The following is a 16,806-nucleotide window of genomic DNA, read 5'->3' on the forward strand; positions in this document are numbered from 1 at the left end:
CAAATGCGGGTGTGGCGTCCTCTTAATGAAATAATAATACTTTATTATTTTTACAAAACGTTTATTAATTACACTACTAAAATAAACTATTATATATTTTATAAACATAAACATTAATTATGATTATACGAGTTCGAGGTCTTCTTTTATTTTAAAAGTAATTAATGGTAATTTTTCTTTTCATTATCCTTAATATGTTTTCTTTTCAATGAGTATATTATACGTATTAATAATTTTAAGGTCGGAAACATTCTTGAACCAAAAAATAAATAAATAATATTTTTTTAATTCAATTATATTGTTGATGCGTACATTATATCATTTATAGCTATAATTACAATTAGGTATAGTCTTACCAACAAAACTTGGCGAAAAATTGATATTCGAAAATTTCACATATTAAGCAAAATATATTATAAGACGTACCTATAAGATCGGGTATACGTGTAGTGGCTGTGTTAATACATTTTCCATCTTATAGTATAACCTTACCTACTATGATAAACTAATAAACTGATTTAAACTTTTAGTACTACTTATTAGGGTTTTAAAAAAAATATATTTAAACAAATTTAGCGTTAATCCATTAACGGTCAATAACCTATATTATATAATTATTAGCTTATTTAAAACGTTATATTTTAAAGTAGATACTCTCATAGGCGGAACTAGACACTTTTATTAGGGCAGGCCAAATGAAAAATGTATTTTTATTAATGAAAGATTATATTTCTATAGGTAGTTTTAAAATTATTCCGAATTGTTTTCATTTAAATTTTGACAATTTACACATAATGCTTGTCCTGTATATGGCTATATCACGTTTCGAATATAAAAAAATTACGAAAATATTAAATTTTTCAATGAAATTATATAAACAAACAAGCGATAAAAATTAATAGACTACAACTATCGAAAAGAAAAAACGATTATAATGGTTTTTTTTTATTAAAAAAAATAATTACTGACGAAAATAATATTGAAAAAAATTAATTCCAAGTTTAGTCACACACGCGGTCTTTTTGACAGGTGTGTGACTTTAAAAACTAACCTATTAACTCAACAAACAATAGATAATTTTTTTAAATAGCATTAAATGATCGCTTGACTTGGACGTTTGAAGTATTAAAGTACACGAAATTATGTAAATTATCTACAATGTGTTAAGTATTTGTAAAATTATAAATGCCCGGTCTTTTAGACAGCGATGCGACTAACGGAGATTAATAATAAATTAATTATTTGGTGATGTACTAATGTGTATAATAATAATAATTGATATGGTCTTATATTTTAAATAATAATTAAAATATTTGACTTATCCTCTATATATATAAAAAAAATATTCTAATTAATAATTATCTCTCCACAATTTTAAACGTAAGAATCTTGTAAACAATTGCTGTCGCCGGTCAATGATAAAATATGAATTTATAATAAAAGAAATAATATGAAAAATATTAAGGTATGTATATAATCGACAATAATTTTATAGGTACCTATATCACCACATAACAAACATCATTGACTAGCGACTTGTTACGTAAAATTAACTATTACTTGCTATAATATAAAAATAAACGTCAAATGTCTTAATTAAACAATAGCTGATAAAACCGATTATTCGGGTACATAGAATAAATTGTATTCTTATGTTCATTGTGTAGTGCAGAGGCAGATCCAGAGTTAGGAAACTATGGATCAGGAAATTTTAAGGGGCCACTTATTAAAACCAGATTTGAAATCTAGACTTATGTAATAGGTATTTAAAACAAAAAAAATCATTTATACTGTATGTGTGCTTATTTGAGAGTCCAAGTGTCCAACTACCCAAGATCTGGAAAGAGGCCAATTTGATGAGAAAATATTAACTGTGGGTCAGATGACCCCCTCAACACCCCCCCCCCCCCCTCCACCCTAGATCCACCCCTGGTTTAGTGTGTACAATTTAATTTAGAAATGTTAACAATGTACATTCACGTGTATAAATATATTATTTATAATTCCTAAATAATTATTAATATTAAAATATATAATATATACACATTTTTAGTCGGTATTATGTCAGGCCATGGCCTGACTTGCCTGACCCGTAGTTTCGCCTATGGCGTGTACTCTATAAACTTGCTTATCAAGTGACTTTTTAGGTATTATTCAGATTAATGTATATTCCTTAAATTCCCCTAAATGGTTTTCCTTTATCTATGATTGGGGATCAAAATAACATAGTATAAAAGTGCGCATATTATAATATAGTACATATTATATTTGTCTATTTTGGAGAGTTTGATCTTTACAAAATCAAACAATTTTTAATGCAAGTATTATGGTAGAAAAAAAAATTGGACGGTTCAAACCAAAAATACGATTCAGTATTTTGTCGTCAAACAATTTGTGGTCACGTAATAATGGTTTTGCATCGGCATACTATATTATTTATTATTAGTTTTGTCTCACGTCGATGTAGAACGGTACTACATTACGTAGTATACATTATAATAATATACCATTGATAGTAGGTGCCTGTATTATACTCTAAATTGATTTTCGCAGTATGAGTGATTTATGCGCTAGTGTTTGTTGTTGTTATAATTTTTTATTCCAAAATAAACCAATGTAATGTCCAATTTAAAATGCGCATAACGTTTCGCGGTTTCCGGTGTTGTAGCACGTGCGGGCACTTAAATCGTACCAATATGTACCAACATTGTAACAGGCATAATATGTATTGTAAATTATAGTTATTATTTTAGGCATGTTATCTGAAAAAATGAATGTTCACTCGTCGATGTGTTTTAAAATATTATTTGTATGATGTTTATTTTCCGGCGGAACCACAATAATTATTATAAAAAATGTCCTCACAAAAAGGCTGCACTTGAAAGAATATCAATTTTATTTTGGGATTTTTGATTTCAAATAGTCCATGAAATGACTTGGAATAAAACCATTGACGAAGTGCTAGTCGTCGCTACTATATATAGTATAATATTTCAGTGCCTACAGTTGGTTTAATTTTTGGGAATTAAATCGGTGTGAGGGGATCTTTAATAGGTATGTTAATATGGACCATATGTTGTTGTTCAAGAAACTACGTAACGTTTGTTATGGATGAGTTAACACGCATGAACTATTTGTGCAGGTCAAAATATTATGTTCTATTATGCCCATTATGATAGGTGAACCCTAAACTCTGCAGTGCAGCACTACTGCCTTCAAATCGGTGGAATTTACAATCGCCCGCGTACCAAGACCGTATATAATGATATTACGCCTGTATATTGCAATAATGACGGTCGATCGTGGGCACGCGATTGTAATAATATTATTGTTATTATATTATACGCAGTGACGACAGAGACGCGGCAAAACGCCGCCAAATATGTGGAAAAAATCAAAAAAAAAATCTGTATACCTATATTTAGAAGGTAATTATTGCGTCTCTCCTGCAGTGGGCCATCGTTTGTGCGCTAATAACAATAATAACGGGCCCAAGATAGTCTTACAACTATTATAAGCTTAGGTAATGAATTGAGTTTTGTCGTGACCTAAGCTGAATATTACGAGCACGCGTTCCGCCGGTCCTCGCGGTGTAGTTGTCCGGGGCGCTTTGACCCGGTAAAACCACCTGTGAACCATATTATGATCGCATTATTATTTTTATCATTATTATTATTATTGCGCGCTTGTGCTGCATTGCAATATTATTATATATTCTATTATGCATTATAATATCACAGTCCCGCGTATGACGTATAGTACGTATAGATACGCCGTGATCGGGTTTGCGACATAACGCTCGTTTCCCTTTTTCTTTTTTTTTACTATTTCTCAGTAACACTCGATAGTTCTACCTATACGTATTATTCGTATCGCTGCAGAGTTGTTGTATTGTACACGTCCCATGCGCGTTTAGTGTATTATATTATAGTATTGTGGTGTGTATAAATGTTATATGGCGGGGGACCGGTCCGACGAGGATGATAATAATAATAATAATAATAATATAATATTACCACTATCTGTCTATCGACTGCAGATGAGTGATCCGACTCGATATATGCGTCGGTCGGGCCGAGCATCGATGTCGTTTCCACAGTGTCCAGGAGAAGTCGTAACTGCAAGTGGAACTCTCGATCACACACACACACACCTGTATATGGGTACGCTGTATGACGTCTGCGACGACGATGACTTCACTTCAACCATATTCCTGCATATCGGTGAATTATGCATTATATTAATATCATATTATGTTATTATTTGAATATTTAAATTCCAGTGCCGTGCGTTACCGCATTCTACACAAAATACGAATAAATTTAATAATATATAATAGTCAATATTATGTAGATATTATTATTATAATAATATACCGTCGGCATATAGATATACAGATACAATTAATGGAGGCAATATTTTCGGTCGCGAGTTTGCGGCACGAGATATGTTTGTGTCGCCTTCCACGATTTCATATTATATTATGTCATATACCTAATATGTATATTCAAAGTAGACACTATATAGGCTCATTTTCGAAACGAAAAACGAAACCACTCTGATGTGTTTGTGGAAGCCGGTAGGTAGGTATGTGGAAAAAAATGTAAATTTTATTGTTAAAATACGTGCGATACGCCAGTTATTGAGATTTCGAAACTTTTTATTACAATAAATAACGCACGCCATTTATGGGTAAATAATATATTACGTATAATGACTGCACTCCAGCAACTTCTATCGAGAAGAACACTAAATATTTTCAATTTCGAATACAAAATAAAATTCAATAGTTGACATTCGATTGTTATTTCACCTGTTTTGAAAATCAACCTGCAATTTAAGACCAAATATTCGAAATACGCGTGTGGTACGACGATATAGTTTATAATATTATTATGAACAAGCTCAATTTTAAATGTCTTTAAATCAAGCACTCGTCGTCTCATTGTGTTTGGTTTAAATAAAAAACGATGTCTAGAAGTAATTTATAAATAATTTATTCCGTGGGCAATGTATAAACGAAACGAATACCGATCAAAAGACCATGTAATAATTATCTATTACACGTAGCGGTAAAACTGTAAAAGAGTTATAGAGTATGTACTCACTATAAATTATAATCAACGTACTGTCCTAAACATCACTGCAGAGGTTATATAACTGCTATTATAACACCCGATGTGTTAGAAATGTCAAAGGTGGTACAAGCAGCTCACATTGATGTATTATGTTCTGAAGTGGCGTTGACAGGGTCGTCACACATGTGACGAATGATCTCGTATATAACATATTATTATATTATATCAAATGATCATATTATGAACTCATGACACTAATGGTATTGATATGTGTGTAATACAAAATAGTATACTGCAGTTCATACACAATGTAGACAGTTTGATCTTTAGGTTCTATTCTTTTTACATTTTTTTTTTTTTTTGTATTATTATTTTATCGTCGTCATCGTGATTCGTCGCCGACTTGAATCAGGATAAAATAAAATCAGCCGCCCACTGATTCTCTTATGTATCCATACCGTATAACATAGTCTCTTCAGACGTATTGTAATGCTAACGTACAATTTTCACGTCTTTGATCGGATTACAATCTCGTGGTTGCGCATTGTGCGCGCAATGCTCATTTCTCAGTTGGGGTTGTATTTAATAATATACCGACACCGATTACCGTAAATAAAAAGAAACACTTTTGCTCGACCTACATTACAGAGAGGTCATACGGAGTGGAAACTTGTCCCAAGATCGCGAATCGATAAAACTACATGGGTCAAACTTTGTTGTTGTTTGTTTGTAATAAGCAATCCGTGCGGATTCAAATAGAAAAACTTTGAATTTTTTCGACTCTTCTGTGTGAGAAAACCCAGAAAATCTTTAAATACAATAATATAGGTGTTAATAAATAATATTTATGTGCCTACTTATACCTACGGTGATTCCTATAGCTATTAAATATATTACACTCGTGTAAAGGTGTTATAGGTGTAATAGTTTGCATATTTTCACGATGAATCTACATTATGGTACTATACTATAATAGTAACTACGGGTATTATGGCTGTTAAACTGTTTTATTGTGAAGTTAAATGTGCATGACGGCATAATGCGCGCGTAAAAAAACCGCCTAAAACGTAGGCACATACCTATTATCTACTGTACGTATTATAACTATATACAGACAGGTACGGTAATTTGGCATTTTTCATTCCATGAATTATACATTATGACGACGGGTTTCGGTCTGATTTCTATTTAAATTCGATGCATAATATTATTCATTGGCAGCAGTTCGCCCGGGCTGCGAACAAAACATAATGGCAATAGTGGTGGCGTGCCGCAGCTGTCCTGCCAAAGTTGCATAACTACAAAATAATAATAATTGTCAAGGAAAGAGCTGAGCAAGATAGATGGAGAATCGCTCCGACGAAAATTCTAGTAAAAAAAAACTCGCTTACACACACTTAACGCTGCGACGACATTATGCCGCGCATACACACCCATCATGATAAATACTGTTGTGTAAATATTATAATAATATTATTTTACTATGATACAATTTATTATAATAATATATACGATTTGCCACGTGTTTGATACATCATTTTATTACAATAATGTTTTGTTCCACCGTGTCCATTGATGACGACAATAATAACAATAACCGTATAATAGCGCGCGTACGTCTTATATAGATTTCGCCTGTCGGAAGAACGGCGGCGGCGGCACCGCAATGACGTAAAAAAGTAAATAAAAATTGTCTTTGCTAACACGTGCGAATTCTCAATTAGGCGTGTCATGTAATTCGTGTCGTACACAAACACATATATAATATTATTATAGAAATATACGACGGGCGATACAGTCATCAACGGAGCGATAATAACAATAGGCGCCCGCCGATCTCTCATGAATTATTCAGGCCGCCTCGCTCCACTCACCTAAATACTTAAATTTTCGCGCGTACGTCAAAACATCGACGGAAAAAATGAAAATGATTTTAATCGTGCAGAAAATACGGCTGTGAAATACCTGAGCGCCTGCGTCACGGTGTAGGTTACAATTTTATTATTATTAGTGATGGAAATAATCAAAAACTTAAACAATCGAATAATCGAGTGATTAGTATAGTGGAATTAAAAATAATCGAGTGATTAGTACTGGAAATAAAAATAAATGTATTTTTAGCTACAGCTACAGAGATTTGACATTATTATTTGATTAACGAAATCAGTCTTCTAAAAAATTTACTTTTGAAATTATATTTAAGTACAGATCGAACGAATTACAAAAAAACCGATTCAGAAAGTATAAGGCATTTAGGTTCATATTATGCCTATACCTAAAAGATACTTTTTAAAAGTACCTATTCAACTGTTTAAGTACAGATACAGCTGATACTTATTTTAAAAAATATTCAAAATACGAATTTAAAAATTCAGCAATAAAAGTATTTATAATATATACTTTAAATTTTTCATAAAATATTTGTATTACCTTAAACCAACTGAACCTATTTTCATGTTTTACATTAATTTTATAGAGAAAAATATAGTTTACACAGTATCATACTATCATTTGGTGGAACTTCAAAATACTTGACTGTTTAATGGGTCGAAGTATTTGATTTTCAAATGAGTAGTATAATTTGCGGTAAAGAAATGTACTATTATATACACAATTTATATTTTTATTGCACGTGATCGAAATTAAAATAGAAAATATATAAACTAAAAAGAACTATTTGAGTATTTGAAAATTAGTATTTGATTTTAAACACATATAGATACTTCGGGAAAGTATATTATTTTGAAAAGTACGTGTTTGAGACTATTGAGTACTTACTTGCACACTTTTACTCGAGTACTTAATATAAGTTATAACACTTCATATATGATATTATTATACATTATATGCATATACGACATATTTCTAATACGAGTATATAATCCACACGTTATACAACCGTGCGGTTTAGTACTGCACAATGACACTAATAATAACATTAAACGCACGTGCGAAATATGATAATATTCACAAGTGATAAGTGATAAATGTGTATGAAATATTAGGCGCACGTTGTCGCATTGGTCGGCGCGTGGGGGCGCCGCTCGAGCGTTTTGAATCGGATGCGAAACGAATCCGGTCGGTCACGGGCGCAGAACTTGACATCGATTGTAATAATATAATATATTATTATACGCGCGACGTGTTTACTTTCAAGTCTTATGTATACACAATATAAAATATAATAGGACGTGTATAGTATAAACCCATTATACGGTCGATGTATAACATTAATATTGTGTGTATGTACCACCTGACCATCGGTCGCGCGGGGTCAACTGAGTATAGACCTAGGTATAGAGCACTAGAAACGCCGCTTATAAGACTTAGTCCAGCGTGGTGCCGACAAGGCATTATGTTGTACGGTTGTGGGGGCCCCTGGACCCATATAAGGTTGACAGACTTACTGCAAAAGGTACTTATTTTGTAGGGGCCTCTAATTAATTGAATCTTGTGGAGGCCCTAAGCCACCCCTTAATTCCGGCCCTGGGTGCCAAAGTTTTTAAAATGTGGTCGGACAGTTTCAATACTTCACGGCCTCAATATCGTAACTATTTAGTATAGAGGTACCCAAATATACATTTTAGCATTTACTTATAATAAAGTTATGGTGAAAATAAAACGTGGTCTATACTGACCTTAACATGGACTTTTAATATAAAGTTCGGTCGCTTGTGAGTTATTATTAGACTCAAAACCATCCATAGAGGTCTATGGCCAAAATCATAAAAAAAATCGGTTATTAGACTCAAATTTCGTAAAAAAAATCGTTGAAAATAAACTTTTTGTATTGTACACTGATATTATTACATGTTATTACTTATTCCTGGTACCTATACCATATTATAATATGTACCTACGCAATAGTTTGTATTACATTTCAAATTTATCACAATTATTATTGTGTATGTATGTATTGTATTTATTTAATGATATGTAAAAGACGTATCAAAATAAAGCAAAATAGGTAATACCTAAGTACCTATACCCAACCTATTTTCATTTGTTTTTTTCCTGATTCGCCTAAGATTCAATAGGTTATGGGACTCACTTTGTGCTGATTCCAATGCGAGTTTTATGAGCGGCGTCTACCTACAAACAATAATATAATTTTCATGACGACGTAGTGTCACTGCAATCGATTTCAATCGATCGCAATTAGTATTCGTCGTACAAAACCAAACTACTTATTGCTGTGACTTTTTATTTTCATTAAATTATTATAAACCGTCGAGAGATAATACTATCACGTCATTGCAGATAGGCAGATAGCATAATATAATGCGTATAAAGATATTATATATCCATTACGTAGTTCATAAATAGACCAATTTGATTTGACCACGTATGAGAAGAAATTTGTTTTTAAACTAATGTTAGACTTTCGTTGAAAGTTTGACATAATATTATGTTATGATATTATGTATCATGTCATACGTACGTATGTACGTCTGTACGTTTTCTTGACGAAATCGTGAACTGCTGTTAAAATCACTGCATTGACGGTGTTGGCTAAGTGCTATTATAATTAATTATAAATCAAACAATAATAATTAATAATATTTTCATTCGTCGCGATAGGTAATCAACGTGTACCTATACTTAAATGCTGTGTTATTTTTTAATGAAAATTTATCATCATGATTCGCGTCACCCACGCGTAAAATTAAATCATTGTTTTGTTTGTACATATAAAAAAAAATATATTTAAATATGATCGTGATTCGTTGCCATTTATGGAACTTGAATAATATTATAAAAGGTACGTAATTGCGTGATATCCATATAATATTAATTTTGTAATTAAGTTAAATATTGCTAAATAAATAGGTACATAATATTAAAATAAAACGGAAAATAAAACAGTGCCACCGATTCCGATAAATTAAAATACTTACATCATGGTTAAGTCGTTATTTATTGTTTTGATATCGAACGATTTTAAAACCTTGAAATTGAATAGGTAGAAACTTTTCGAAACTACTGTTCAAACAACATAGATAGAGGTATTTACGTTGGTCGTCCCTATATATAGGTATCGACATTTTAAGTATTTTGAAAATCACAATAATCACATTCCATTCACATCTACACGATGTGAATAAAATCGTAATGTCGAGTTAGATCGAACATATTTGTGCCTATACCTATTAAATGTGCGACGCGTTTCGAAATATAGTGTGAAAAATATGAATACGACGTATATAGACTACAACTACCGAATCGGTTGCGACGACGATCGTGATTCGTGACCGTACTCGAAACTTTCTACTCTAGTCCTCTCACGGAAGTCGATGGTGTGTTTTTTTTTCGTAAATATTATTGTTACGTTTTAACACCCGTAGCCCATAAGATGTTTCTCACAACACTCAAATACATAATAATAATAATATATAAAAATACATAGATATAATACAGCGTACCTGCATAGTAGATAAGTAAAGTCGTAGAAATTGTTGATGTTACTAAATTGCTGCATTATTCTTTTCTTTCATAATTAATAGACAACTGTAAAATATTCAACAAAATAAATAATTATGACTATAGTACTACCAGATTATTACTTCTCTTGTTTACAGAAAATATATTATGGTCTATAATGAATGTACAATGAAAATATGCTATTATATAAAGGTACCTACCTAGTGAACGAAAACCAACTAAAAATTATCAGTTAAACAGAACAATATTTTGTTCGTTAACATATTTATATACATGCCTATATTATATTTTCAAGTTAAGAGTACCTTATTTTAAAATAATAATTTTTTTTCGTTCTCATTATTTTGAGTTTTAAACGAGTTAGAACGCATAGATTATAGATAGTTTCTGGATATATAAAAACATTGTAACTATATACACTATGATAGCTATAGTGTTTAATTTACTTTTGGTGTATAAATTATTTTCGTGAAAAAGTCGGTATAAAAATATTTAATATATTCCGGAAATACGTGTGTGTGTTTTAAAATATTCTAATATTATATTAGTTTAATACATTTTATTACTTGAATTTGTTTAGTTATTTAAATTGGATGATCTAAAATATTTTAGAAAAATATATTCAACGTGGTTGAGTGGGATGAGGCGACAGTGTTAACGATCGAGCCTCGAAGACTGTTCGAAATTCGATAGGTTCACAATGAATTAGTTTATTTAATTTTTTTTTTACTTTTTACATAGAACGTTCATAAAATTATTTTTATAAAATTGTTATTTAACATTAAAGCGATTATTTAAAATTTATCTCGTAACGGTAAAATAAACGGTTATCTAAAAAAAAATCAATAATTTTCGATTTTTTTACGATCTACCCAAACAAACTCGAACGATTATGTAAAAAAAATAATATGTTACCTAATAATTATAAGGTAAATGAATGTTAAAAGATAATATGTATAATTTACATATGCATTATAACGTTACCGGGAAGAAGTTTCGCGACACTGCAAGTCCAACCATATTATATTGCAGGTAATATTATTTCCCGATGCATATTGTAAATTTTAATAATATAATATTAGCTATAATAACTGTATCTACAGGCTACAGAACAAGTGACATCGCTGCACAACATGCATGTAACATATTGTGTGCAAGAGTACGAAATATCCGTAAATTATCTCCCATAGATGAAAACAAGCAAACAGAAATAGATGTGCGTTGTCTTATTTTTGTCGTGGGTGTAAAAAGTAGTAATGAGTTCTTCTCTATTTGTAAACCGGTGTAGGCTGAACATAATATCATATTATTGGCTATTACGAAATGTCGCCTTGTGGTTAAAATCGTACAGTCTACACAGCCGCATGCTGTGAATAATTTTGTCGGTGACGTAAATTGAACAAATATAATATAATATAGTATAATAATAATAATAATAATAACATATATCATATCAGGGATGTGCATATTGTGTACACACACAGGTGTTTCTATGCTGTGATTTTTTTATTTCTTTAAGACAGATTGGAGGTAGACGAAAAGTAAATTTGTCAAAATATTACGAAATTGACGATGTTATTATTTAGTATAAGAAAGTGTAATTCATAAAAAAAATGAATATTCGTGATTTCCCTTAAAAGATAAAAACCAATTAATCATTCTCTTATTATTCATGACAATGGCTATAGGTAATATAATATAATTATATAACTGCCGAAGTAATAATTTTGATTCCAAAACAAGATTGTAAAAACCATTTAAACTTACGTCGGTACCGAAACCATATGATACTATTATATACAATATAGGTCTCCAATAGTATACGTCATATTCCATGAATGATAAAACTACCAACGATACTTACTTAGCAGTGATCGGAACATCTTAAGAAGCATCTATTTTTTGAAAGATGTAAAATATAAATTTGTTGTATGAAATCAAATTCAAAGTTTGTTACTTTTGAGTATTTAAATATATTTCACAAAAATTAATATATATAATATAATATATATTATACATATTTAACAAGTTTAAGAATTTGCAACAATTATTTACATCATATCAGTGCATATTAACTTAGTACGGTTTTATCGTTTTTTTATTTTTTAGTTAAAGAGCATTTTAAGTTAATTTTATTGTATTCAAAAATGTATTTTTACCCCAGGAGATTTATTCCGGGGTCTTAAGACTAAATGTAATTTAAGAATTTAGTTCATCACTCTAGTAGCTGGTACCTTTATGTTTATGAACATTATTTAATGACTTGATTTTACTTTGTAGTTAGGTACGTTAGTTGATTAGTATATTATATAATATTATAATATAGGCTAAATCGAAAATATATTTAATTCATATTCTACTTATAGTTTTATTTTGTTAAGTCTAAATAACACCTACTTTGTGTCAAAAATACATAATATAAGATAATATTACTTGCTAGTGTAATATTAATATAACATTATCTATCTAAATATATAAAAATGGTGTGTGAAAAATGTACCTACGTTACCTCATCAATCGAGAACGGTGGGTTCGATTTGGCTCAATTTTTCGTATTATTAATTTTGTCAATAATATATAAAAACAGCCGTTCCCGATTTATGAGGTAACATACATTTTTCACACTCCATTTATATATATATAGATGAATTTTTGTGTGTAGATTAGACCTCTGGGAAGAAGATAGGCTAATTTAAAAAGGGTGAAATTTGATTTTTTTTATTCATTGGATTATAGTACAGTTAGGTTAGGTTAGGATTTTGTATTAATTGATTATATAAATCCACCGTGGGTGGAATTAAGTAAAAATGTCAAACTTGGTATAACTTTAATACTCTAGAGTTAAATCATAAACTTACGCGCAAATAGCACGGGGTAATATACCTACTGCTGCTAACCAGAAATTGTATTCCGGGCGACGGAAAAGTTAAGATAAGTTTTGAACACCGAATATTAAATAATGAATTGAACAAAGTTTGAGTCATATAGAGTGGGTACATTTAACGGGCATCGAAGTGCACGGGATCAGTTAGTTATGTATATTTTCGTTTAATTAAAAAAAAAAAAAAATTCCAAACAAACTTTTAAAATACCTAGCTACCTGTACACATTTTTTTGTACGTGGATGAGTTACAAGTTTCGTTCTCTTCAGTCTTGACGTATGTGTATATATATATTATAAGTGTGCGCGAAATGACACGCAAATCAGCTCCATTGACTATCGAGTCATTCGAGTGTATGTGGCTATAGGTTGAATACACAATGAAACAATACGCATTCTCAGTGTTTAACAACATATATATTATATAATACATTTTTTCACTATGTATGCACAATTTATAGTCGCTTATATTATTCTGAATAAATCGTAGTACTACATACTATACATGTCCACATATAATGCCATAACTTATGATATACCAGTCGACTGCAAGATAAGATATAGAAAAACTTCTATATGGAAATTTTGTATTTGCGCAGATTCCCGTAGGTAGGTAGGTAGGTACATTTGAAGAAATGTTCACTAGAACTTATTAAAAAGTTTAGATTCACTTGTTGCATGTATGCATAGTAATAACATATTATTGTATATTATTATATTATTAAGGTTTGAAGAGAATGACAACATTGTAAATAAACGTGGAAATACACGTAGATATAATATAGTAGGTACCCATATGCATTTGCAGAGAGAATGGGTTCTTAGATGGGCAAAGACCTTAAAAGGCGCTGAGCAGAAAAATGTGCATGTACCTACCCATCAAAGGTATATACGCGCGTTGCGTGGTTATAATAATATGGTTTGCTTTGTCTTGTCGAGTCGACTGACTGATATTATCCACCACTGTCCTGTAATAATTATCATCATCAACAATTTGTGAGTCAAATGTTTATCGCAACCGGTTGATTAATATTATGTATCTGCAGATTGGGATTGTTCGTAATGTGTATTATAACCAAAAGATTTCTGTTGATAGATAGTAATATTGTTAACTATCGGATGAACAGTATAATAACAATATATTATAATAACAGCTAGTATAATGTTTATACATACCTGCTATATAATAGTATATTATCCATTGTACATAATATGATAATAATATATTATATTATTCTCGAGACGTATATATTTTATGGTACATCGTACATATTGTGTCCGAAGAAAATGATATAACAAATGCGACTCCTGCTACATGTCACTATTTAGTCGGTGGTCCAGAGTCCCCCGCCCTATAGGCTATAATGGTAGGTGTAGTCGGTACGTCGTTGTACTCAGTAAGTTTGCCCAAACTGCAAACGGATAGGTGGCCGCTAAGTATACAGTGTTTGAAGAAACAAAAAAATCCAAAAAAACTTTTTGTACTGTAAATTGTAATATACGGTATAATGTATTTCATGTTGATCTGACAAGTTGTCTGTAAGATAAGATACAACAACTTATAATCTATACGGAAATATCGTATTCGTGTGAATGCCGTTCGTATATAGGTACTTGATTCTCCTCCAATAAGCATAGCGTGCGTTTTGAGCCGGTTAAAATAGTATACCAATAATGCTTTATTCTCGAGATGTTATAGGTACCTATATGGTTCATTATGTGTACGGATAAAATATAACAAATAATACATGTCGCTATAATATAGAGGTGGTAGTCAAAATAGTTCACCCTAATGATAGGCGCATAGTAGGCACGTCATCGTACATATTAATAAGAAGTGCGCCGAACTGAAAATCGATATATATAGGTAGCTTATTTTATGTAAAATATACAGTGTTTGAAAAAAGTCCAATCGAAAAGGATGATCCAATTTCGTATTGTAAGATTGTAATACTTTAAATTAATTACAATATAATGCTTGGCGTTACATCATAATATTATTCACGTCAACTATTTTATTATAGCCCTAGGTACCTACCTATAGATTATTAAACGTGTGAATGTTTTCATTTTCAGCTCGCCATTTTGGGAACGGTAGCGTCCAAAATCGACGGAGGATGGGACACGGAGCCGAACACGCAGTACCATATACAGACGGATGAAGGGCCCGAAAGGTATTTCAAGTATCAGACCATTAGTGGTCAGTACCGTAAGGAGAGGCGACTGCAAGATGGAAGCGTGGTCGGAACGTACGGCTGGGTAGACGCAGACGGTTATTTGAGACTCAACGACTACGTAGCCGATTCGAAGGGTAAGTCCGTGACACACGTTCGGTGTTGGGAATTTTTTTCCCTCGTATACCAATTAAACTCGTAAACTGACACACCAGATTTCGAAATTTACGCAATATTTTCCAAGCGTATTATGAATAATTATTATGTTTCTCAAATATTCCCGATAAACATAATATAATAATATTATGATGGCGAGGGGCGATGGACTATTTCGTAATAGCAATAACAATTTTTTTTTATTTCTTTTTAAATCGTGACTAAAGTGTAATAGTTGTAAACTAAATTAGTAAAGTGTAATATATTATATATTATAATAATATAATACACACTCTATATAGACTACTATAATGTATACAACATATTATAATATGCTGTATACATTAGTTTTTGTGGTATATTCAAGACTCAAGTGTCGAGAATGTTTTTACAACAGTATTGCATTATAGTGCAGCATTACACGCTGCACGTTATGCAATCTGTTAAGATCTTTTCGAGCCTGCATCATTTTGGGTCAGTTATATTTAGTACTCCTCTACTATCATACATACCACAATTCTTCTGTAGTTCTGTCTATCCAAAAAAAAAAAATGTGTAATTGTATTAATATTTATATAATTACATAAACAATATAATCCTCTTAGAATTGTTTTCGGGATCAAACATTTACGAAATTATAGTAATCGACTACCATTATGTAGGTATACATGAGTTGAGTCGAACTGGTTTTTTTTCTTTATAATACCCCGTAATTTGTTACTCACTTAAGCCGTAGATATACTTACTTTTCTCATTAAAAAAATGTATCATTGTTTATTTTGAATTTGACATCAGTTTTTTATTTTATTTGGAAACTTATAAAAAGCCAAGAGCAAAAACATGTTTTACTGTCGAACAAAAACATTGTAATATATTGTAAATTATTAATTTCTAAATTTATCGTTATTCGTTACAATGCGCGTTAATGGATCAAAATTGTATGAAATAAATAAGATCTACATTATTATTTGCATTTACAAAGCTGATTTACTATAATATTAACCATATTGGTTCAATCAAACGTATATCATAAGGTGTTAAATAAATTTATTAGTTAGAATCTACAATATTATAT

The 16,806-nt window shown here is 30.9% G+C and overlaps 1 protein-coding gene across 3 annotated transcripts in view; it reads left to right on the top strand.

The window, feature by feature from the left end:
* The window catches only part of LOC100169609, a 36,357-nt gene that overhangs the window by 14,506 nt on the left and 5,045 nt on the right, over nt 1-16,806 (top strand). For 2 of the 3 annotated variants that reach the window (XM_003242788.4, XM_001948995.4), the window contains exon 2: nt 15,478-15,712. In XM_003242788.4, coding sequence (XP_003242836.1) covers nt 15,478-15,712 — 235 coding nt within the window. Of the gene's footprint in view, nt 1-4,014; nt 4,224-15,477; nt 15,713-16,806 lie in introns of those variants that run through there. The other variant, XM_029488433.1, reaches the window with a different exon arrangement.

The sequence above is a fragment of the Acyrthosiphon pisum genome, chromosome A1, assembly GCF_005508785.2.
Source record: "Acyrthosiphon pisum isolate AL4f chromosome A1, pea_aphid_22Mar2018_4r6ur, whole genome shotgun sequence".
Taxonomy (NCBI): domain Eukaryota; kingdom Metazoa; phylum Arthropoda; class Insecta; order Hemiptera; family Aphididae; genus Acyrthosiphon; species Acyrthosiphon pisum.